This window comes from Anas acuta, chromosome 23, assembly GCF_963932015.1.
Source record: "Anas acuta chromosome 23, bAnaAcu1.1, whole genome shotgun sequence".
Taxonomy (NCBI): Eukaryota; Metazoa; Chordata; class Aves; order Anseriformes; family Anatidae; genus Anas; species Anas acuta.
In genome coordinates this window covers 979,104-1,004,454 of record NC_089001.1, presented here as the reverse complement: position 1 = coordinate 1,004,454, position 25,351 = coordinate 979,104, and the positions used below count along the sequence as shown (strand labels likewise).

Sequence of the window (25,351 nt, the reverse complement as noted above, 5' to 3'; positions counted from 1 at the left end):
CTCGTGCGCGGCCTCAGCCTGCCCCAAATTCCTCATGTGCCAAGAAGAGACAGGATCACAGGATTGTAGGGGTTGGAAGGGACCTCAAGAGATCCTTGGGTCTGATCCTCTGCCAAAATTCCCTAGAGAAATGGGGAGGTGCTGAGCACCCTGCTCTATGCACACCTTCCTGAGCCCTCCCGCGGGCCACCCTCTTGGGTTCTGTGCCCTATTAATGGCTCGGGATGGTTTCAAGCCACGAGACAAGGTGGCACCGAGCACGGCCTCCCGCCCGCGGCAGCCGGAGCAGCCGAGCCTCCTGCCCACTCCCGGCTCCACGCGTGGGCACCGCGACAGCCGAGGTCTCGCACGCGCCGCGCTGCGGAGGCAGCCGCCGAGCCCTGACTTAGAGGCAACCTGCGGGCTCGGAAGCTCGAGCTGTGTTGTGTCCCCTTCTGCCTGAAGACCCCTGATTAGAAGGCAGCTTTACGGCTGTGCCACTTGCAGGCAGCAGCGCCCGTGCCCGCTCCCACCTGTGCCTGCGCCCAGGCTCCTTCCCCCGCTAACCGGGCGGCTCCAGCCCCACACGTGGAGCCTTCCCACAGCCTCTGCAGCCCTCAAAGCCTCTCTGCAGCCACCAAAGTGACACACCATTGAAATCTTTCTTGGGCCATCTTCAAGAAGGTGGCTGCCTTCCACCACACCTGGGCTGTCCCCAGAAATCAAGTGCAAACTGGGCTGGGGGGGCTCTTTGTCTCCTTACACAAAGCCAGCGCTGCGGGGTCTGCACGCAGCAGCCAGCAAAAGTGCTTGCAAAAAACAGAGCACCAAAATCACTTTGGGCGCAGCAGGAAACCTGGGTCTCATTCCCTTTGCAACAGACCCGTGTCCTTGCAAGCCTTTCCCTCCCACCAGACAAGCCCCTCCTGCATCCCACCCCCCTGTGCACGCTTCCTCACCCCTCCAAAACCCTCCGAGGGGCACAGGCGTTGCTCCAAGCGAGCAGCATGCCCTGGTGCAGAAAGAAAGGGGCTCTGTGCCCCCAGCAGGACCCGCGCATCTGTGGGGAGGCACGGCTGCTGGCTGCGTGGCGCTGCAAAGTACACCGATAAGAATTGATTTACTTCGTTTCAACAGTTTAATCTTCTTCCCTCGCAGCAGAGCTGCCTTCCCTCAGGTCCCTGGCGTGAAGCTTTCTGTGTTGGACGCGAGGAAAAAAAAAAGGGGGGAAAAAGGTAAAACACAGCAGAGAAAAAACCCATAACACAACAAAACAAAAAACCCCAACAACAAACTACATACCTTCTGGCAAAACCCAGAGCACCACTTACACAACATCTTTACTCGCTCTATTATTTATAGCACAACTGAAACATTTATTCCTACGCCGAGCTACCCGGAGCAGCCGAGTCTCGGTGAGCTGCAGCGAGCGCTGTGCGTCCTCGGCACTGACCCGGGGCTGCTGCTGAACCCCGGGCACCGGGTGGCACCCACCCAGCCTGTGGCACCCAAGGGCCGCCCCCAGGGCCGCATCCTGCTCCACGTGGGGCGGCTGAGAGACCCCCGGCCTCTTTCTAATGAAGGGTCCAAGCTCTGGGCGCATCAGCTGAGACGCTGAGCAGCTCAGGACCCACGGGCCGAACTCCCCTGGCCAACCAGGGCTGCTTTTCAGCACAAACACAGCCAAATAATGCCATGAATGGAACAGTTGAAACCTTCCTGATAGAGTGAACTCCACAACGGATCAATAAGCAGAGCAGAGCAATTGCTATTAATGATGCTGCCAGGACACTTCCCCGCCCGGCGCTGCCTCGTTTGCAATCAAGGAGAAAACCATCAGCTCCACGGAGTGACTGCTGGGGCCGGGCTGCAGCCACAGGGCAGGAGGAGCAGGTTGCTGAAGTTCACATCTAAATCCAGCTGATCCCGGACCCGCAGCACCCCGTGCACACGAGCAGCTTGTAGCAGGAAGGGATCTCATGGCAGGACACAGGAATTACTGACGGGGTATGGGCAGGCTGCGCGCCGGCCACCTCAAAGCCACACAGGGCTAATCAATAGCAGGTAATCAATAGCCCGATCAATCATCGCTGCTGGTAAATACATCTAAAGGAGGTGCAAATCCCATTACACGTATCTGTGGGGTAAGTGCCGGCCCTGGGAACATGCAGCAGGATTAGGGCAGCGCCATCTCCTATTCCGAGCACACTGCGCCCGAGCCCGGTGCCAAAGCTCGCAGCTGGGCCTGCCCTGCCCGCGAGGGGGGAGAGGCAAAAATGAAATTAAATTAATACAGGCCAGGAGCCAGCTCGGAGAGGGCTCGGGGAGGATGCTTTGTGGTGGCAGCTCCCTCCCCAAAGGACACGAGGCTGTGTCTGCAGAGGGTCCCCAGCGGCAAGGGGACCCTGGTGTCCCCATCTGCGGTGCCAGCGCCAGCCCTGGCTGGCATCCCACGGCCACGGGCCGCACATGCTGGAGGTCTTCCCTCCCGTCATGGGATCTGTGGCCTGGCAGTGTGATTTGATCGGGGAAACGAATGGAAACAGGCGCGGATGAGCCCCGTCAGCCCGCAGCGGTGCCTTATTGTTCAGCTCGCTGGCACCAGCTGCGCGGGGGGCGATCGGTGCCTAATGGGCACTCCAGTGCCCTGCCCCCCCCGTGCCACCCCCAACATAGCCCCAGGGAAGGGGCTGCTCCCTTTGCGTGCCTTTGTGGGAATTGGGCTCAGGGGTGCCCAGGAACATCACACAACCAAGGGGGCAGAGTACACAGCGAGGGTTTTCTTAAACCCTAAGGGAGGTCCCTGGGTTAAAACCAAACGCCACGACTTTGGAGAACAACAAGCCCTGCGCTGCCACCGCCTGCACCCTTGGGGCCTCCTGGTACTAACAGGGCACCTTTTCCCACATCCATTATAGTGACGGACTTACAGGGACCATAACCACTCATCCCCTTCGGGCCCTGGCCGGGTGGAGCAGTGCTGAGCAGCAAAACCCAGGGAAAGCCTCAGAGCTGCAGTGCAGGCACCAGGCTTAGCCCTTTCCTTTCATTCGTCCCCACAAACTGGGGCAGGCAGAGGGTGACAGACAAAGCCACAGCCAGCCCAGCTGGCCGGGGAAGGGCACGCAGGACCCCAGTGCTGAAGCAGAGCTCGTGCCAGGGGATGGAGCTGTTTTCAGCAGCACAGCATGGCACTGTGCAGAGGTTTGGGCATGGAAGAAGACAGAAGAGGATGAAAATCCCAGAAAAAAGCAGGCCATAAAAGCTGTGTGACCGTGGGAGGGACTCACCCTGCTGCTCCCAGGGAGGGGACCTCCCAGCAGGGACAGGCAATGCAGAGCCCTGGCCCAGGCAGGCAGGGAATGGGGAAGAAGCTGCTGGCGATGGGTAAATACCGCTATCAGCAGGGATTATCTCCTTTTGCCTGCAAATATTTGCTAACCGGAGCGGATACAGCAGATGCAAGCCCAACGTTCAGCCTCGCACACAGCCACACGCACCCTGGCAGCTCCACAGCCCGTGCCGTGGTGGAAGGCACCATGATCTGCTTCGGGCTCAGCCGCCCGGCCTCTGCACCCCCAGACAGGGCTCTGCATCCCCAAAGAGGGCTCTGAACCCAACCGGGGCTCAGATGTGCCCCCCACCCCGGTGCACCAGCCCTCTCCCCACTCGTGAGGTGGGAGCGCGGCACCGCACAGGGGGCGGGAGGCTTCAAGTGACTCGGAGAAGCCTCCAAGCAAAAAGTGCTGCCAAAGAACTGCGAAGCTTTAGGAATTACAGCACTAAGCCACCTGGGACGTGTGCATATTGACTTAGACCCAAGCCTTTAATAAGGCAGCTAACAGCATTGCTTTTACATTCATCCCCGCTACAAGCTGAACATGCCCAGGACAAGTTAATGTTCCAGCTACAGCATTCGCTGGGCTCAGCGGGGGGATTACCCAGCCTTGGAACTGCAGCACGCTCTCGCCTCTTTCTCTCTTTCTTCCCCTTTTTTGTTCCTTGCTTGGTGTCAGGTCAAAGCAGCTCTTCCCTCTCCGTGTTTTGTTTTGTGCTTGGCTTGCAGATCACACGCGTGTCCCGGGGAGCCTCCTTCACTCCGGGCTGGAGCTGCAGTGAGGTGCAGGCGAGATGCCTCCTGCCCTCGCCCTCTGTAGCTGCTGGGGAAGGGCAGCCCGGGAGCAGGGCACTGGGGCACTGCTTTATTTCAAGTCCTTTTAGAAGCAAGGAAATGCCTTCCCCACTGGCAGATGGCTCTGGAAAGCCCCAGGGACAAACCAAGCGGTGTAAAAGGCTCCCAAACACATCAGGAGGAGGAAGCGGAGAGGGGCTGAGCCTTGCCAGGGTTTTGCCAAGCTCGGTGTCCTGGGAGGAGCCCGGCTTCGTCCCCCAGCCAAGCTAAGGAGGGGCAAGAGGGACAAGAGCAGGCAGAGCTGATGCTCGGTGGGCACCGTGCAGCTCGGTGCAAGCGCCCGGCACACGTTGGGGTCCCCTCTGCGGCACGCGGGGAGCCGAGCGCCGGCAGGAGCAGGGGGAGAGGCAGCAGCGAGCGCTCCCCTGACCCGTGAAGGAGGGGCCCGGGGCTGCCCCCGGCCGCACACATGCTGGCTGTCAGCTCCATGCAGCCCCCGTGCCTGACGCCAGCTTCTCCCCCGGCCCCGCGGCTGCGCCGAGAGCCAGCGCCGGGAAGTCCCCTCCTGCTCCCCGCGTAGCGTTTTATCTTAATAACATTTTATCTTGGATGACAAGCCTGGGTAATGTGGTTTAAAAGCCACGGCTGCGCTGACACTGTAACGGGGGAGAGGAAAAAGAAAAAAAAAAAAAGCTCTTTTCTCCCGTCTGATACATTTGCTAAGGTCACAACTTTAAAACCTCTCCTTGGGTCTCGCTCGCCAGGCGGGGAGGCTGCTTTGTGGAGCTCGGAGGGAGCAGCAGGCAGCTCGGGCCCTGCTCCTCCCTCCCGTTCAGGGTCTGTGCAATAAAGGCTCCAGCTCTCTCTTCTCCTTCTTGCACTTCTTGCTAGGGGAAGGCTTTTTATTTAATCCCTCTGCTCCACGCACCAAGTGCTGGAGCTTTGAAGGGGGAGCTGCGAGGCTCTCCTTCCTCCCAGGCTGGATCCCCGTTCCTATGGTGGGCACACACGTGGAGGGACCCTCACCACAGCCCCACGCCTTGCTCAGCCTGGGCTCCAGCAGTGCAGCAGCACCAGACCCCCAGCACCACGCTCCGGATCCAACCCTCCAGCACCCAGAGCCCAGTGGCATCTCCAAAATCCCTGCGAGGGGTGATGCAGGGCCGGGGTCCCCCCGCCTGCTGCTGAGCCCCGGCACGAATCCACCTTCCCCAGCACCAAAACTCCTCCAGATCTCGCGGCGTGCTGTAAGCACCACGGCGATATTGCCCAATCCGTTCTCGTTAGGCAGACGGCTGTTCTGCTCTAATTGCCAGAGGCTCAGGGAAGTGCTCGGAGCAGAATCGATCTTAACACCTTCACCACAAAGGGTGCGCAGAAAATGGAGCAAAAACCAGCTCTTAAAACGGAGAGACACTGAAGCAGAGAGGCGTGGGGACCTGCAGGCAGGAGGCTCTGGCCTAGGGGAGCGCAGGGAGGGTTAAGCTCTAATTTAAGGTCAGGCAAATCCTGCTGTGATTATTTGTCACCTCGGCCAGGCAGAGCAGGGGCTCGGCCCCCACAGCCCAGCAGGACCTGGCGAGCAGTGGGAAGAGCGGGCACCAAGGGAGGATTCCTGGTGCCCCCAGAGGCACAGAGCCTCCCCCTGCCCCTGTCACTGTCACCCCTGCTTCGCTGTGCCAGACGGACAGGCCCCAGCTCCCTGCACCATCAATTATTTACGTGCACTATTGCTGAATATTGATGTTAAAAGCAAGTTCCCGGCCTGCCCCTCACTGCTGTTTCAAATGAGGTTTTCACGCCACGAGGACCCCACTTCCCGCGGTGCCATTAGGGGCCGCCGGTCACCGAGCCCCTGGCCAGGGCGTGCAAAAAGCAGGGCTTATTTCTGGCTCATGGCACCAGGCAGAGCCTCTCCCTCGTGCTGAGGAGCTCTGCTTTCCCCCCTCAGCCCAGCCACACCGACACCACCACCTCCTGCAGGTTTGGGGGCTGCCCCCTCGCCCCCCGCCAGCACCACGGGGATGAGGGCTCGTCGCTGTGAGCCAAAGGGAGCCTGTGCTCCCCCTCTCTTTCCTATCAGAAAATATTTGTAAATAAGCGTTTCCTGCCTCTGTTTATATGACTTTAAAAGACTTTAAATGGAAGCCTGCTCCCCACACTGTATCATTACCCTTCATTATTGCAATTTTCCGGAGTTTAGGTGGCTGGAGACAGAAAGCAGAGGATGATACGCGACTCTGAGAGCAGCGAAAACAAACAGAGGGAGAACAATCACGAGCCCAACTCGGAGCCCTCTGCCCAAAGCACTCCCACAGCCTCCCCGGCCCATTTCCTCCCCCAGCTCCCCAGCAGCCACCCAGGGCTGCGGGACCCAGGGGAAGGGCACGAGCAGTGCTGACTGCTGCCCAGTTTCTGTGCCCAAAACCAGCCACCTGCCAGGGCTGCACCCACTTTTAGCATGCAGCAGGGACGCAGCACACCACGGGGACAGGCTCGTGTCCCCAGCGGGCTGCCCCATCAGCCTGGGAGCTCTGCTCATGCTGACCCCATGTTGGTGATGCTGGGCGTGCAGCGAGCGCTCACGGCACAGCACCACGCAGTGATTCGGGGCTGTGCTCCTACACAAACAAGGTAGATGTCAGCACATTTTGAATGCACTCGCCACCTCCTCCTAGGCAAATTAAGCTGTTTGCAGCTCGGTCAAGCTTCGCGGGGAGCTCCCTGGAGCAGGCACAGAATCTCTGCAGGCTGGGGCTCGGCTGCGTGCAGGGGGTCCCTGCCCCACCAGGCAGCACCCCCTGAGCTCCAGCAGGAGCACCCAGCCCGGTGCTGCAGCTCGGTCCGTGGGGTGCAGCCCCACTGCAGTGCACAGCCCTGGCTCCCTTCGGGTGCACCAGGAGCGTGCCCAGGATCCCTGCCAGCACTGCCCTTCCCTTTAGGAAGCGAGGCTGACTCCAAAATGCACGTGGCTGCTGAGAGCAGAGCGCCCCAGCACGGCGCGTGCGGCAGGTCAAAAGGCCCCAATTTGCTCCGCAGGGGACGGAGACACAGGTCAGCAGGAAGGGTAAATCAGGCAATAAGGAGCTCGGCAGCGACAGGGCCAAAATGAGAACATTTTATCTAGTAACCACGAAAAAGCCTCTGGAGGAACCAGACAAGCTCTGTTGTGTGGAGAAGACAAATTATTGGGCTGGGATTCAGAGAAAGAGAGCAACTCAGACCCCAGACAGCGAGAAAGAAGAGCAAAGTGCTGCAGCCACGTACAACTTGAGGGAGCAGGGAGACAGGTCCAAAACGCCCGGGCTCACTGCTGCACCTGGACCATGTCCCCAGGCTGGGGCACCCGCAGCATCGTGGGCTGGGGACGGGCAGGTGCACCCACAGCACCGCATCCACACCCAGCCCCACAGCAGGCAGCCCTGAACAGCTGCCCTGCATTGATCCATCACACACGGACAGTTAAGGTGGTGCTGACTCCGTTTTCATCATCATTGGGTGCTGGAGCACAGAACGCTTTTGCTGTGACCGCTGCAAACCCAACAAATTGTTAAAAAGATGGGGACGGTGCTGCCGAAGAAATTGGTGATGGAGTGATGAGCAGCTGACAAATGCCCAAGCAGGGACAGCTCTTGTTGCAACAGGGAAACGCTCCAAAAAGAAATCTCATTTATAGATCATTGCTTTGATGTCTCAGGCATCTTTTTGTTTTGCATTTCTGTTTTATATAGCCTTGTTTATTGCGCTGATATTTCATCCTGTGGATTCATCTTGGATCATCGTTAAGGTTCCTTCCCTGCTTGCAGATATGCCTCTGCTTATCATAAAAATCTATGTCGAAATTTCAGATTAATTAAAAGCTGTAAATTGTGTAGCCAGATGCTCTAACTCACACCTTCACCCTTCCAAAAAAAAGGGGGGGGGGAACAAAAGAAGGAAGATGAGGAGAACATGAAGGCCTCCCATGTTTACAGAGTAGAGGGATGTTGCTGCCTTTGGAGAGCACCAGGAGCTGCTGTGTGCCATGATTTATGTCAAAATCCACCTAAAGCATTGTTCTGGCATCACCCTGAGCACTGGAAGGGGACGGACACGACTTGCCCCCAAGGAACTTGCGAGCAGTGCCCAAGGACATCCAAGTAGCCGGGACCACCGACTGCTCACTGACAAAGCTCAGCTCCCAAGTGATATAAAAGAGGCCAAGGGTCACACATCACACCCTGTGCTCCCCAAATCCCCCCGCAAAGGGACGCGAGGTTTTCCCTTCCCTTCTCTCCACCTGGGCAGAGCCCTTTGCGGAGAGCTCTGGCTCCATCCCTCCAGCCCCTGCCTGCCCCCAGCTCCGCTCCCTCCAGCTCCCCCCCAGCCCCAGCACCCGCTGCCCCTCGTGCTTCCCCCCTGCCCTGTTCCCATCACCCAGGGCAGGTTAGCAGAAGAGAGGCAGGCACCAGCACTGCTCAGTTCGTGAGCTCCTACCTGCCGCGCCGCTCTTAATGCATTTCTTGGCCAAGGGTTACGAGATTAAACACTCCATAGAAGGCGAGCTGACACAAGCTGACAGACCCGAATCTTCTGCACATGCATAAGTGCCAGTCCTCATCACAAGGATGCTTATTTGCCAGCCTCATACCTATCACTTTGGCTGGGAGTCAATCTAAATAAAGCAAATTCACTCGTTCTGATGGGGAGAGGGAGTCACTGGGCTGTCATAAGCTTGAACTCAGCCTGCATCATTTTAAAGCGGAAGGTGCTGCAGAAACACAAAGTCCTTCAGCCTCCCGGGAGCAGGAGGGAGGAACTTCTGCTTTACTTCAAAGAGACTTGTGTGGGTACCAGGACACAGCAGCCAGCCCCCCGCTGATGCTGCACAGAACCCAGCCCCTAAGGACAGAAAAGATCCCGGGAACTGCACCCAAATCCTGGCTCTGCCTCCAGCAGCAGAGCCCTGGGCTCCAGCCATCCCCTTCCCCTTCCTTGGGGCCACCAGAGGTGAGGAAGACCCCTGCACACTCATCCTCGTCTGATCCCCTCCAGACCTCAGGACCTCGCAGCCCTGCCCTGCTCAGACACAGCCCAGCCTCCTCCCCTTCCTCCCGACAGTTGGCTGCGAGGATTAAGACTCATTTCAAATGAAGTTTTCATTATTTTCCGCTCTCCTTCTTTATTCCCAAACTCATTTGCATTACAAAAAAATTAAACAAAAGCTGCTTTTTGAATCTCCACTCATTACTCCCATTACATTTGTTAACATCATTATCTTCAGCTGAAGATGGCAACTATTATCAAATGTTGCAGAGCTTTTGTAGACCTCTTGCTATATTACTCCAGAAAATTGCTTTAATGCTTATGCTTTTAGTGGTTTTAAAAAACTAGCTATAGCATTAGAAGCCATAAAGAAGATAAAAAAAGTGCATCGTTTGATAATATGTGCATTTTTCCCCTTTACATTGAGATATAAATACACGGCGGTAATGCAGGACACAAAAGCTTTCCCTCCACTCCAGAGATCTACCATGGATCCTTCCACTTGACCCTTGGGCTCACCCTCCCATCTCCTCTGCAGCTCCTCCCTTCTCCAAAACACTTTTCTCCGGGAAGAAGTATCGCAATAAAAGCTTGGATTAACAGAAACATCTCCCAAACACGCCGCAGTTTGCTTTTAACAGATTTCAGCAAAACAGATTCGGTTCGCGGGAGGAGATACACGGCTAACGGCTCGAGCCATCGCTGCTGAATCCTTATCTTTAGGAAGGGAAAAAAAAAAAAAGCCCAGATGAGGAGAACTACTCAGGGAATAGCACAGGCTGCGATGGCTCTGGCAGGGGGAGCGTGGCAATGGGGGGTGTTCAGAGCAAGCCCCGAGCCGCAAGGTGCTCTGAGTGTCAGCAGCCCTGCCACAGGAGAGAGCGGTGCTGGAGCAAGAGAGATTTTTGCCTGATTTTAAGCACAGATTAAAGAACTGAAATTTTCATTCTAATTAAATACAAGCCCCTGTAAGTCAGAGCTCCAGCTGTAACCTCTGGGACGTACCCAGCTCTCCGAACAAGAAATGATGGGTTTCAGTGGGCCCTGTTAAGTGCCAAGGCAAGCAGAGAAAGGCGGCGTTCCCACAAATGAGCAGAGGCCACAGGCACGTGAACAACCCCATGGTCCTGGCTTTTTGGGTGGGGACGTGTCTGAGGCTGGGGGCATCTCAACACACACATCACAACAGGTCACTCGAAGGAAGGCACCCAGTGCCCAGGAGGGGCAGAGCCAGAGAGCATCAGGGAAGAAGAAGGAGAGGGTCAGGAGTCTCCAAGGGGGCCAGGAAGGATTTCTCTGCGGCTCCAGGCAGCCGGGGCTGGGTCCGGCCCCTCCGCCAGCAGCTGGAGCTGATTTATGGCAGCCACGAGAGAGGTCAGAGCTCGAGAGGGTTTCATTGATCAATTAATTAAATTGAAACAAAGCAAACATAATGAACGTAAAAATTTACAGCCTCGGACTCGGGTAGAGATGCACCCTGAGCTGAGGCAGCCCCAGCGCTGCCCTCTCATCTCTGCCAGCAAGGCCAGGAGGGGCAGGGACCCCCGGCCCGGCAGGGCACGGGGCCAGGGGCTGCAGCACCAGCCAGGGACCGGGACGAGATGCACGACCAGGACATGCAGCAGGAGCTAACGCCAGAATAACGCAGCCCCAGCTGATCTCATGGCCTGCATCAGGGGAGCAGGACGGGTTTCTTTCTGCCAGACCACCCTACCTGCAGCACTCATGACAGCGGTAATGATAATAACCAATGTCCAAGCCTGAGACAACACAGAGGGGCCAAATCCTGCCAGGAACAAGCCAGGACACAGGCCCAAGCACAGGACGGGACACCGAAATGTCCTGCTTTAACCATGAGTGAACATGAACCATGCCAGCCTATGATATCAGTTCATGCCTGGCCACACAGCCCAGGAGACCCACCCGAACAGATTTAAATTATCGCTGGGTTCGCCATCGGGCCTTTGGTGTTGATTTATGCTTCCCAAACAAATAATTACGGTCTTATCTCCATCACACAGCAGCATTAGTCGCAATTCATCATTTTTAACTTCTTTGTTTCATGCATTGTCTACATACATACAAATAAAGAAGAAATCCAGCCGGCCCCTTTACGTGGGACACTGGCAGGGCAAGGAGCTCTTCCAGCAGGGTGCAGGTGGGCATTTGGTTGGACCTGGTCTCTGCTGCAACAAACGGAACCACAGCACAGCTCTTCCCATAGGGAAAGAGGAACGTGTGTGCCTGTGTGACAGCTTCTAGAAATGAGATTTGGACCTCTCAGGGATTTGGCTCCACGTTGCTCAGGGAGCAGAAGTGGTGCTGGAGGTCTCAGCGCCTTAACCACGGCCACACCACCAGTCGGCACAGCGCAGGGCTGCAGGCAGCGCTTCCTCAGCTCGGTGTCCACAGCTCTGGGGCACGCACGGTGCCTCCTTCCCTTCCCAGCACACAACCAGGCGATCCTGCACCGAGTTCCCAGCACACATTGTGCAGCTGCAACCTTGAGCCGGTGCCCTCGGCATCAGGAGCGCCGGAGAAGCCCAGCAGCTGCTCCCACGCTCGCCGGATGGCGGGGAGGAATCCTGACACAGCCATCATAAAACCTCGCCTGCCATTGATCTTATCCAGCAAGGCAGGACGGGGGTAACTATAACTCACGTGTAATCACCAGATATGACACGACAGGTTATGCCAGAGCTCTGCCAAGAAAGATCACAGCGACGATTATGAAGTTAATTCCTGACACCACCACGCGCGCACCGTACGTCTCCTGCATGCAATAGCCATAGCTCTTGTTTAAACAAGGGGCCGTGCCAGGATGTCTGATCGATTGTACAACAGCAGGGCTTGGGGAGTGCTGCTAAGCACGTGGAAATGAGCCAAGAGGCGGCACAACATCACCTGGGGGAGCTGGTGGGAGCCACGCACCTCCTGCTCCCCGGCGCAGCGGGTAGGGGTCAGGGACAGCTCCAGGGCCAGCTGTGGGGCTGCTGTGGCTGCTTTGGGGCATCCCAAAGGTCATAGGGCACCCACACCTCTCCACTTTCATTTCTCAGTGAATGCTCTGAGTTTCTGCCCCCACCACCCCAGGGAGGAGAGGCTGGTGTGGTTATATCGGGAGGCAAATGGCGAGCTGCGTGGTGAGCTGCGTGGTTCAGCCCAAGAAAATCCTGACGGAGCTGTTTGTGGACGCTGGGCTTTGTGGAGGCTTTGTACTGGGCTGCACAGAGAACAGCCCAGGAGCATTAACTCTTCTGTGAGCTCGGGAGGCATTTAAGAGACAGCAGCGTTGAACAACGCCATGATTGCAGGCACCCATTTAGCACGTAATGCCATTAGGTTCCTCGCATAATGCCACGAACAGAACGCCAGAGATCCAAGGCAAACGGACATTAAATGACACACAACAAGCAATTTCCAGCGGTGTCACCAGCCTCTGCTGCCTGCAGCGCTCTGCTCCTCCGAGATGCAAATGAGAGCTGCTGTGCAAGGGGAAGCAGCTACGAGCAATCAGGCAGGGGCTGGAGCAGGCTCTGGCGATAACCAGCACAGAGCTTCTGGTTTCAGCCACCACCAAAATTCCCCAGCAACGGGGGCAAAAAGCCCTGTGCTTCCCCTTAGGGACACACCAAAGGTCTCGGTGCAGTCGTGCCAGGTCTGTGCGGTTGACTTCTCAGATTCCCCAGGGCCTGGCAGCTGGGTTGTTGTGCAAAGGGTCGAGGCTGGACCCTGAGTTAAGCAGCACGAGGGTGTTTGGCCAAGCTGAGCACCACACACAGGGCACAGCACCCAGGCAGAGGGAGCGGGGAGCACAGAGGGAACCGGGTGGCCGTGACTTGCAAGCAGCAGGAACAGCCTGACTGCGCCAGGCTGCAGGCTCAGGGCTGCTCCCAGCACAAAGACCCAGAGCAGGCGATGGGGGCTCAGCAAACGAATATCAAACAGGGCAGAAAGAGGAGGTATTGCTCAGGAGGAAGCGTAACAAGGCTGAAGCCCAGCGTGGCGCAGCCTTCAGATGAAATGGAGATGAGCTGGGAACCAATTGCTCCCTCTTGAGGGAATTCCTGGCTCGGGAGGAGCGTGGGGCAAAAGCACCCTCCCAGCACCTGCCCTTGAAGCCCCAACATAAAAAGGGCCACGGCCAGCCCCAGGGGCCAACAGGGGGCCATGCAGGCACTTCAACAAGGACCAGGCACTGGGCAGGGGCTGAGCCCTCCCAGGAGCACAGCACCCAAGGTGGGGACAAGCCCCTTGCCCCACACACCCAGCCCCGTGCCACGCAGCCCCTTCACAAGTCGCAGCCCTTGGTGCCACGTGGCGATGCAGGAATCTCAGCTCCCAGTTAAAAATAACACCCGTTTCCAGCCCTCAGAGGTGCAGAGAAATGTGACCTCTAAAAATCCAGAAACTGAAAGGCAAAGCAAATGAGTCCCAAATTTGTCTACGCTATAAACGTCAATTTCTCTTTGAAAGAAATGAATGTTTTTGATGAATGTTTTCTTGAATGCCTGCTTTTGGCAGTGCTGCCATCTGTGAAAAATCTATGCCACGCTTGCTATTAAGATTTCATTCCCGAGAAGAGTTGGGAGCTGTTTTAATAAACGGTTAAAAAACTGTCACGAGTCCAAGGGGCAGCAGCTCGTTCACCGCCAGTGGCTCCTGCCACCCCGAGCACCTCTGACTGATGAGCCTGGGGCTGCCGGCCCCCAGCCGCCTCCCCCTGCAGCCCTCTAACAAGCAACGTTTTCAGAAGCACTTTAGCCGTGTTGGGCACTTAGGAACCTAATCCCTATCAACTCTGAATGAGATTTATATCCCTGAATGGCCAGCTCACTTGTGAGAGAGGTCCCTGGGTCGTGTAGAGCCTTTCAGAGATTTCACCCGACATCCCCAAGTCATTTATTAGCTTTTTAATGCTGTTCCTTGACAAAAAGCACAAACTCGCCCTGACCAGCCAGCTGAGGGGGTGCACAGCAGCACCAGGGCTACCAAAAGCCTTGCGGAGGGGCTGAGGCCACATCCAGGGGCTGGAGAGGTGCGGATCCCCCACTCCCAGGCTGGGAAGGAAGCAAATCCCAAATTTTAAGGCTGCCAAACACTCAGTGCACGGACCATGGTTTCCTGCACATCCATCACAGCCCAAACTGCAAGGTGGAGCGATGCGAGGAGCCCACCTTCAGCACCCAGCACCGCGGCTCACGAAATGGAGCCCCGAAATGGCTGGTGGCTTTGGAGATCTGGTGCGTGACTAAATCGAGAGGAACAATAAGATCTTTTTCCAGATTCGGCAAACATCAGTATAATAAAAAAAATTAATTATATGCTTGAACACATGCACCAGAGCAATGCCCTGTATTTTCTCCTAATTGTTCTCCAAGCCTCGCAGAGCCACATTTAAATAAAAATGAAGCAGTTATTTAAACCACAATTAAAGATGGAGCAATTTATTTTTAAACTAGGAATATCGTCAGCAGAGCAGGAGCAGGCACAAGGGCCACGGCCAGGCCGGCAGGAGCAGACAGGCAGGGCTGGAGCAGCTCTCAGCACCCACGCGTGTCCAAATGCAGGTGTAGGAAAGAGAAGGGTGGTCGTGAGCCCATGGAAAGGGTTCACGCTGGTTTGGGCAGCTGGGACCAGCTCCTCCTTCCACCTGGAGCCCAGGTCTCCCGAAGCACCCCAGGGCCAGGCACAGGCACAGCACCAGGCTCCATCTCTGCTCCCTTCCTTTCCTCCCCACAGCCCCAGAGCCTCTCCCCATGCCAGAAGCTGCCCCCAGCACCCCCAGGAGCAGCAGCCCTCCCTGCCCCGCACCACGAGGGCGCATCCTTCCCAGGGGGATGCTGCGGCGCTGCTGGAAGGGGGCTGGGGCGGGAGGAAGGGAAGCAACCACAACAAAAACCCACCCTCTCTTTTCATAAGACAGCAGAATTTATCAGCCTGCAGCCCTTCACATCTGTCTCCTCATACAAAATGAAAGAGGCTTTGAAAAACAGAGGAGATGAAATAAAGCCGTCTGTGTGAGGAAGCTGGCATCTCTGCCACTGTCACTGTCACCATGGTAGGAATAATGACCGCGATTGTTTCTGCATCTGCGTACGCGCGCGGGTGCGCATGGAGGGGGGAGGAAAAAGCACACCCACAGCCCCAGCACCGCTGCTCCCCGGGGACACCAACCCTGCTCCTGCACCAAAAGTGGCCGTGGCCTTGTCATTAGGTGGCAACTAAAGGGAGGTATAAAGGGAAAACGACTGAGGCAGAACACGGCAGCAAACAGCTGGAGGAGCAAAACCTCTCCCTCTAAGCCACTCTCAGAGCTGGCTTGGGCGTTTCGGGGAGGTTTCAGTGGTTCCAACCTAAGTGCTTCCCACAGCTTGATCCTGAGGGGATCCAGCACCTTGCAGAGATCCCAACCCATGGTCTGCAGCTCTCCTCCAGGAGCAGTGTCTGGCATGCACAGAAGCATTGCCACTCAGAAAATGCCCCCTGAAGGACAGGGGGCTGCAGCCCCTGTGATCCCCAGGGCCCTGTGCCCTGCTGAGCTCTGCAGGGGTGAGGCGGGCACACCACAGCCCCACAGCTCACTCCTGGGACCACGAGCTCTCCTCAGGGCTGGCTCCCAGCAGAGCAGCACCTCTCCAGGACCAGCAGCACACAGCCCAGGGGTCTCGGGCTCCCCCAGCCCAGCCCAGCTCGGTGCCAGCACCAGAAATTCACCCTGGACACCAGCACAGGGCTGCTCCAAAGGACAATGCTCCTTGCTCCAGCTTCTTGGCAATTTTCCGCAAAATGACAACTTGAAATTCAGTGCATAACTGGAAGAAAACCTGTACCAGCGTGCAGAGCCACCCTGGGACTCGGCAGAGTCCACGCCGCGTATCCTGCTGTCACCAGCAGCCCGTGCTCCTCCATGCGTCTCCTCCTCCCTCTGTTCCCTCCACTTCAGTGCAATTTCTTTCACATAAATCATCTCGTCCTCGTGCCAGAATCATTGCGGGAGGTTTGTGCTCAGCAGGTAGCAGGGCCGCTGCCTCCAGCAAGGTGCCGCACTCAGGTGCTCCTCTGCGAGGCAGCGAGCGAAGCACCCTGCAGGTGCTCCCCCCACCGCTCCCCGGGGCTGTGCTGGGCACTGGGGGGCTGCGAGGGCTCCTTCAGCATCTCTACCCCATGGGGACCCAGCAGGGCCTCCCCCAGCTGGAAACCTGCCCTGACCCTCAGGCCAGCAGCAGAATTGGGGCAGGTGTGCCAGTGGCACAGCGGTGAGGTGTCGGGCAGAGATTTGCAGCCCTCCTGCCTCGTGCTGCTCCAAGCCCTCAGCCATCCAGCCCATCCTGCACGCACCATTTCTCCGTTCCCTCCGGCACCACGGCTCCTCAGGATGGCGGAAGATTTACGCTCACAGGTAGGCAGAGAGACGGCAGCTCCCAGCCCGGACGCCCCTCTGTATTTCACGCCTTGGAGCTTGTCAAGCCGCCTTTGGCTCGTGCTCCGTCATCCCGCAGGCCTTGGAGCGGAGGCAAGGACATCACGTGGGGCTGGGACGCCAGGAGCTAGATCAGCTGCACCTTCCCTCCGCAGGCGACCGGCTGCATCCTTTCTTCCCTGCCCTGCACAGAAAGCAGTCAAGGACTCGCTTGCTCTGATCTCAGATGAAGCAGCCCTTGCGCAGCTCCAACAGCACGGCAAAAGCTGCCACCAGCTCTCCTGCAGGACGGCCCCAGCTCAGGCACTTCTTGGTTGCAACATCAGCGTTTGAGCTGTGCTGCACGCGAGATGAGGTAGCCAAAGCTGCTCTGCCAACTCAGGATTCAGCTGGAGGAAACAGCCTGGGCTGAACCCCACCAGGTGCAGCCCTGAGCCCTGCTGCGCTCCCGTCCCGAGCGCTTTGCTGCGCAGGACTCCAGGGATCTGAGGGCATCACCTGGCCAAAAGGCTGCGATCCCAAACCTCAGCCACCTCCTGCAGCCATGCCGTGCAGGGACACAGCAGCAGGGCAGGCGGTGGCCGTGGCCACATGGGTGCAGGCAGAGCCCCGCCAAGCCCAGCGCATCTGGAGGCGATGGGGTGCTCGTCCCTCGCTCTCCACATGCATTTTATTTACTTGTTTTAGTCCCTTTTCTCTTTTTTTTTTTTTTTTTTGGTGCGTGTGTGCATGTGTGTGAGATCGTCTCCAACGTGACTCTGCATTATCAGGGCTATAATGAGTCCTTGTTAAAATGGATTTGATGGAATAATTATATTCCAGAAAAAAACCTGCAGGAAAGCTCTCTCCCCTCTTAAAGGGCAGGATCATCAAACGTTCGCACCACATTATTTGCAGTCACACCTTCTGCTGCATCTGCTCCTTTTAAAATCTCTAACTCCAATCTGATCTGAATATATAAATCTGAATTATCACAGCAAAAGGAGATGTGCTCACACCTTTTTTTATCTGTTGCCATGGCGATTAGATAAAATTCACGCCAAGTCTCTGGGGAAGGATGAAATGATTTCAGACAGAATCTCACCCCACTTGGTGAGAATAACGCCTGGAGCTACTTCCCTCTGTAACAGGTCTGGGCACATGGCGCAGCCAGCGAGGGGGCGAGGGGCGGGGGGACGCCAGGACACCTCCGGAGATCTCGGGACCGACAGGAGAAAAGGTCCCGCAGCACCCCCAGCCAGAGCAGGGCCAGACACTGCTCCTCTGAATCACATCAGGATCTCCACGGTGCAGGGAGAAGCTGGGAACTGCAGCTAAAAGGCCAGCTCCTCACAGGGCCTTTGCCCAGTGGTCCCAGCTCACATCTCGGTGCTGTCCGTGAGCACTGCCCCTGCCTGCTGCAGGCTCAGGGCTGGGCCACGAGCGATGGCAAAGCCACAGAGTGCCCATGTCCTGGACCGCTGGGAGCTGCTCGCTGTGAGCCAGCTGGGCTTATCCTGCACTCAGCAACACCGAATAGAAGTGCTGACAGCCGGTACCTGTCCTCAGCATCTCCTCCCCTGCCCCTAACAAATACCAACGCACAAACAAGGGCTGCTGGCACCTCGCCGTGTTTGCTCAGTCCCAGCTTCCAGCTTTTCTCCAGTGACACGGGATGGATGTCCCCAGCACAAGGCCATTGATGGAAGGACAATGCTCAATTATCCAGGTCCGGGCTGGCCTCCTGGATCAGCTGCTGTGCCCCCAGCACGCAGCACACGTCTGCTGGCGAGGCAGCACCGACAGCCCCCGTCCCAGCTCCAGACCACTGCCCCTGTAAATACAGCGGGGTTTTAATTGTTTTAATTGTCTGTAGCCTCACGTTGCACCTCTGCACTCATTGTGCTTCGAGACAGATCCAAGTGGAGTTTGTGTTTCTAGTATTTCAGAGAACAGGTGGCAGATGTTGCCAGGTACAGCAGAAAAGCACATCCACCTTTGGGGTAGCTGGCTGTATTTAACCATGAGACCTTTGGGGTAGCTGGCTGTATTTAACCATGAGAACGCTGTCACACCTCTCCCCATCACCAAACAGCCGCTGGGATGAGCTCACCAACCCCAGTCAGACACTGCCGCAGGCAGCACGGCCAGGTCTCCTTAAACTGAGCTCGTATCTGAGCCACAGCGAACAGACCAGCCTCAACAGATACTTTCTGAATTCCTAACAGGCCGTCATTCAGACAAGAACATTCACAAAAACAATTAAAACTTCACAAAACTGTGATTTTTTTTTCCCAGTTCCATCCTTCTGGCAAGCTTCGTGTTTCAGCTTTCAGAGAGGGCTTTGTGGCTCTCCAAAAACTAACGCAGCACGTCCAAGTACCCGCAGCCCTCAAGCAGCAGCTATTAAGAAAAGCAGCACCCCAAAGCAGTCTGTACCCTGAGAAGGGTCGCACTGAGACATGTTTCCAGCACAACGTGTCAAGTACATGACTCCAAAGCATCCAAGAGCAGCTCAGCAATGGGTTCATGGGTGCAGTAACACTCACTGCCTCCAATAATCACTTTTCCTGTGCTGCCTTGAGCCCCAGGCCACCAATTCCCAGGCAAGATGGAGAAAAATGCCATCAGCTTTCATCCATGGCTCTGGGGACGTATCCAGGCCAGAGCCCAGCACCCCCCAGCCATCAGTTGTGCCCAGCAGCCTTCTTCAGCACAGCCTGGGCAGACAACACGTTTGTGCCAGTAAAGGCAAACCGAGGTGTAAATTCATCTCCGACCCCGCTGGGGGATGGTTTGGGTGTAACTGCACACGGGTGCTCCCTGGGTTACAAATGAAGTTTCCAAAAAGCCAGCTACAGCTCCAGTGAGCACACGTCGGGGATAGCAGGGAGCTCATTGCTGGCAGTTCCTCAGAGATGCGCTCTTTGTAGCACCGCAGATTTCCTAACCCTCATCACCACCTTTGTAATCCACCACTGGATGCACACCCTGGTGGTGCCCACCTCTGTCAGGTCCATGTTAGCATCACCACCACGTGCCCAGCCCTGCAGAACCCACAGCTGACAAAATCCAGCTAAATTCCTGCAGTACCTGGAGAGAGGACAACTCAGTGCCAGGAATCTCCATTTCTGTGTCCCCACAACGAGCACGGTGACCCTGTGGCACCCTCGCTCAAAAACGCGACACATTTTCAACAAACCAAACCACGCACATGCTCCTGGACTTGGCATCACCCAGCCTGGAGATGTGGCTTTAAAAAAAGCCGTACGCCACGCTGAGTTCCTGCAGTCTCGTGGCAGCAGCTCCCCCCTGCCTCCCCACAGAGCAGGAGAGGGACGCGGGCAGCATGCTGCTCAGCGGCATCCTCCCCGGCCTCCTCCCACCCCTCTCCCCCAAGTAGACATCAAGATTCATCAATAGCAACAGAGTTTGAAATCACAGCCTCGGCGTGAAGTGCAATCTCGTACACAGCCCCCAAATCTGTAAGCGCTGCTGCTTTATTCTGAATAAGCACTAGCCCACGTTAAATGCCAGAATCCTGTGAGTGGTGCTGCACGTGTGCTACCAGGCTGAGAACGAGAGGCAAGATTGATTTGGATGTGAGCACCAGCAAAGCAAATGGGTTTTTGAAAACCCTGTAATTTCTCTGCAACCCTTGACTTCACTAAACACACATTTTTAGACTACGGCACAGTTAGGTAGGCATTAAACAAAAATGAGCTGCACTAATGATGATTTACGTGCAGGATAACCTTCTATAAAGAATTTATCTTTGATTTCAGGGTAAGTTTCAGTGTTGCCAAGTTAACCAAATAACGCGAGTCCCCACCAAAACCCCCCACTGCAGCAGTGCGATACAGACACGAGGCATTTTTCTGCAATTGTTTTAAGATCTCTCCTAAAATAGACCCAGTAGGTGCTCCTGGAAAAAAAATAAAAAATAAAAGACTTGTCAGGAACTTAAATGAAGGGAAGCCAGGCAGAGGCACCCTCCGAAAGCAGAGCACTGCTGCGCCAAGAGCAGCGCTCAGGGAGCAGCTCACAGCCCACACCAGTCCCAGGCAGACCCCGAAAATTCCCCCACCCATCACCCATGGGGAGGGGAAGCTTTCAGCCCAGTACCCCCATAAAACACAGGAAACCCATCACAAAGCTCCTGAAACACGTGGTGAGACAGGGTTGCACCTGCAAGACCTGCAGTGCCACAGGAAGCGCGCCCTCCCTTTCACAGGGTTTTTTCCCCCCATTTCTGGGCTATAAAATGTTGTTTCGGTCAGGGAGAGGAATCGGGACACTACAGAAAGCAAGCACCTAGGGTGAAAATAGTCATTGCAATGAAAGTTTTCTGCCACAGAGTGCACTGGATGGAGGATTTATTACTGAGCCTGCTAGCACCGTGCAAGCCCTGACGCACCAAGGGTTAGCAGGAAGGAGCACTGTCCTCTGCAGAGACTAGAGGAAAGTTTCACAAAAAGCACTGGCTGGCATGCACTGATATTAGGGGAAAAGAAACCCAGTTTGAAGTAGAGCTTGGCTTCACTTCTGAAAGAGCTGCAGTACCTCCACAGACCTTTTGTTTCCGGAGGATGACTGGGGGAGCACTACGCAGTGCCATCGGTACCACGCGTGGTGTTAGCGCACCTCTGGCACGAGGGGGCTGGCAGTGCTCAGCACTCCTTGCCAGGAGCAGCAGGAGCCCCCCCCTTGCCTTACACACCAAGAAGTAGGACAGAATCAAAGGCTCACCGGAGGTCAGGAGGAGAGCATGTTTTTGGTAACAGCAAAGCCAGTTTTAGCTCTTGTGATAGCAAGAAAAAAAAATAAGCTTCAGGCAGATACTATATTTGTAATCCAACAGCAAAACATGTTTGCTTGTGTTGACTCTGCACTGTAACACGATTTATATGTTCTGTCTTTAGGGTAATTATTGCTTTAGAATGTTAAAATTGTTCCACTCTAATTAAATCATCATATTAAAAAATCCACCGCAAACGCGAACTTGGGAACAAGTCTGGTTAAGATCATGCAAGCGCACGGGTGCCCGGGTGACGAGCGCGCTGCTCTTCAGACGGAGCGCAGACACCACACTGCTCCCACGTGCCAGGAATGCACTGCAGCACCAGGGGCTGCAAGGTGAGAAGAAAATTCAGGGCAGAGCTCTTAGGATGTGGATCCATCCCCGGAGCACAATGCCAGCACGGCACCAGGATCACCCGGGGCTCGGTCCACAACGAGGGGTCTCGGCTGCGGGGTCTGCACCACCCGCGCCTGCCAGCTGCTTGGGGACAGGGACACGGTGCCAAGCAAAACCCTGAGTTTTGTGCCTTCTGCTCCTGAAAGCAGAGCTGCAGCACAGCAGAGCCTGCAGAGCTATTACCAGCACTCAGCGGTTCGAGCAGATGACGTGCTGCAAGGTGTCTGCGCGCTCCAGCCCCTGGAACCACCACTCATCCTCCCGAGAGGTGCTGGAGGAGACAAGGGCTGAGCAGCCCCGGCCAAGCACTGCTTGTTTTGTTACAAAAGCAGATAAGAACGCACCAGAAGCTACAAACACCTGGCATGCAAACGGCCCACCCAGCTCCACCGCACAGCGCAAGTTCCTCGGGGCGGCCGTTGGAGTCCCTGGGGTTTTCAGCACCCTCAGGAGCACCCAAAGCAGCAGGGCAGTGCCAGAAACCTCCAAGCGAGCCCTGCCAGAGCCAGTAGGGCACTGAAACCCCACCTCGCACCCCGTGTTAGGGCAAAAGCAGCTGTTCCCCGGGGCCGTGCTGAGGCTGTGGCTGAGCCTGCGCCCTGCCAGCGCCTCCCGTGCCTCTTCTGCGCAGCAGCCGGCCTCAGGGCAACCCCCCCCAAAAAGGCTTGTAAACGGGCCTCAGAGACCACCCAGGGGTTTCTCACCTAGTAAAACGAAGCGGGCATTTCTGTGATACCACAAAACACCCTGAAATGCCAGAAAGGTTTGTGTTCAGGAAGGCTGTTTGCTAAACCAGAATCTCCCTTCCCGGGCCAAAGGCTGTTGCAGGCATGGAGCAGCTGCCCGTCAAGGCACGAGCATCCTTCCCAACCCCTGCCTGGGGAAGACCGTGCTCCGGAGGCGAGGAGTCTCATGCAATATTTCATCCCGAGACTGTCAGAAGTGGGTCAGTGCTGGGGAGGAGGGGCACCATAAACCCAGCTCCTGACCACGGCAAGGGAGCTGGCTCAGCGCCCCGGCTCTGCCGCCCGGCACAGGCTCGGTGCCAGCGCCAGGACGGGCACAGCGGGTGTCAGAGAGGTGTCCTTGCTGCCCCGGCCGCCAGCTCAGCACCGCTCCGGGTGTCACCTCGCAGCCGGTGCTGCACAGACCCCACAGAGCCCCGCAGCAGGAGGAGAGGGCAGCGCTGAGCCAGCAGGTCAGCTGCACCCTGAGGGACGCCACCAGCGAGAGCCACCGCAGCCCCCAGGAAGCTCGTCCCCCTCCAGGTGAAGCACTTTGCTCCTTAAGCTCCTTAGGAAACATCCCTGCAAGGCGGATTAAAGCAAATCCCCTCCCCTGCATGGTCAGCGGCTGGCACCAGGCTGTCCCCCCAGCTGCCACCCCCCCAGTGCCCCCCAGTGCCAGCCCCTGGGCGCGTCCCCGCCGCGTGGCCAGCGTGGCGATGCCCAGCCCCAGAGGAGCATCGGGACTTACTGACCTATGAGCAAATATCAAGCACTGAGCACTCACTCTGGGCAAAATCCTTTAATTCTTTCTGGATCCCCTGGGGCAAGCAGCATCGATTGCTTTGCTATAGCTTACACACGCTGCGCAGGGCAGCCAGCGCTGCCATCAATACAGCCAGGGAGGGAGCCAAGAGGTCACCCCGGTACATGGGGACACTGGCGGCTCCACGCAGTGCTCAGCACCTGCCCGTGGCCCCGTGCTGCTCCCCAGCCTGTGACAAGCCCGGCAGGCCCCAGCGTACCAGCAGAGGCACAGCACACCCATGTCCCCTGCTCCTTTCCCCTGCTGCTTGGCCACACCAAGGCACCAGCTTGTGTCCAACCCAGGGGATCTGCTGGGCCCAGACTCTGCTTTTAGGGGCTCTCTGCTCTCACCGGGACTCAGGGTGCACAGTGCCTGCCAAAAATCTCAGGGAACTACCCAAGGGTGGGCCCCACGGCCCCAACCCAAAACCACAACAGCAGCGTTGGTGCTGGGTGGGACACATCCAGACTGGGTGGCCAAGGTGCTTCCCGTGCCAACACAGAGGCACACGCTGCCTTTAGCAGAGTGCCTCTTCCCATGGCTGAAGCTGGTGTGAAAACACACAAGGAAGGCTGGAATATTGACTTGTGTGCCACTGATGGCTGCGGGTCAGCACAGGGACAGCACGGGCAGGAGCTGATGCCCCAGCCCCAGGTGCCACACAGCCACGGGGGGGACACCAGGACAGGACACACGCTGCCACGCTTACACCAGGCACCTGCGAGCACGGCGATGCTCAGAGCACAGCCACAGCACCAGGGACCCCGAAGGCAGCACCACCAGGCTTCTCCAGTCCGAAGCCACAACATGTCCATCGACAAAACCTTGGCTTTGGCAGCACAGACGACAAACCACAAAAACATTCTCCACGATGCTCAGCCCGGCACGGCAGAGCAGGTCCGATTCTCCGAGAGCACCGGGCGTTCTCCCAGCGGCGCCTCTCTTACCTGGGATGATAGAAACGGTGTCTTTCTCCCAGGACACAACACTAACGTATTCCTGCACTGAAGAGGGGATGAGGCACTTGAAAACAGCCACGTTTCCACGCATCGACCTTTGGTCCTCCACCCGGACGGTGTACGGCTCCCTGAAAACTGCGGAGAAGAGCAGATGGTTGGTGGCGTGGCGGTGCTGGAAGCGAGCACGCTTCCTTTTGCTTTAATCCCACATCTCCCAAACAAACAAACCCACCCAGCCATAAACTGCTTCCATCCACAACACTTGGCCCACACAGAAGCAGGGGCAGAGGCAGCACGAGGTAACTCTGCTGCTCACCTCCCCATCCCCAAGGGGTGCTCTGAGCCTTGTCCTTGTCACAGGGTGCCCGCCAGCTGCCCCGTCCCTCGGGGTGATGCACGCCCCAGTAGCAGGGTGCTCCCTGGTGCCAAGCCCTCCTGCAGCTCTCATTAGGGCAGCTGGGTCTGCCCCAGCCTTATCAGCACAAATGAGACACCGCTGTGCCCAGGAACCATCACCGAGCCCAGAAAAAACAGGCACCAGGAACTCCAAGGATGCAAATGCAGGAGTGCAGGTGCCTCCACCTGGGGACAGTAACTGTGCCATGCAGGGGACAGCCATTTCCTTCATTTAATGACACCCCACAGCCAGAACAAAAGCAGCAGACAAATCTCTTCAGAAAAAAAAACCTCCAAAGGTCACAAAAATAAGATATTTACCCCAAGTGGAAAGCACCCCTTGGCGATGCACCCTACTCCACCAGGCAGGCAGTGAGGGGTGCTGGCATTTCCACCCCCATCTCCCTGGGGTGCTGGGTGACACCTCCTGCCAGTGCCACACGCCAGGTGACAGCCATAAAGCAATCAATGGCCAGCTGCAGGGGATGCCCCACGTGTGCCACCCCCCAGCTCCCCTGCTATGCACTGGGTGCCCCTGGCAGCGAGCTGGGGCTGCAGGGGAGAAGCCCCCACAAAGGGACACCGGCACCGAAGCAGATTAGGTAGCAAAAGCCTCCTTAATCACATGGAGCCGAGGCTTATTCACGGGCTTTAAAGGCCAGCAGGGAGCACGAGGACCATCCAGCCCGGCTGCTGCCCCGTGCGCCCAGCCCCTCGGCTGCCCCCAG

The 25,351-nt window shown here is 56.9% G+C and overlaps 1 protein-coding gene across 4 annotated transcripts in view; it reads right to left on the bottom strand.

Moving 5' to 3' along the window:
* Nucleotides 1-25,351, bottom strand: part of DSCAML1 (DS cell adhesion molecule like 1) — a 96,819-nt gene that overhangs the window by 59,188 nt on the left and 12,280 nt on the right. For all 4 annotated transcript variants that reach the window (XM_068659248.1, XM_068659247.1, XM_068659244.1 and 1 more), the window contains exon 3: nt 24,216-24,362. In XM_068659248.1, coding sequence (XP_068515349.1) covers nt 24,216-24,362 — 147 coding nt within the window. The remainder of the gene's footprint in view (nt 1-24,215; nt 24,363-25,351) is intronic.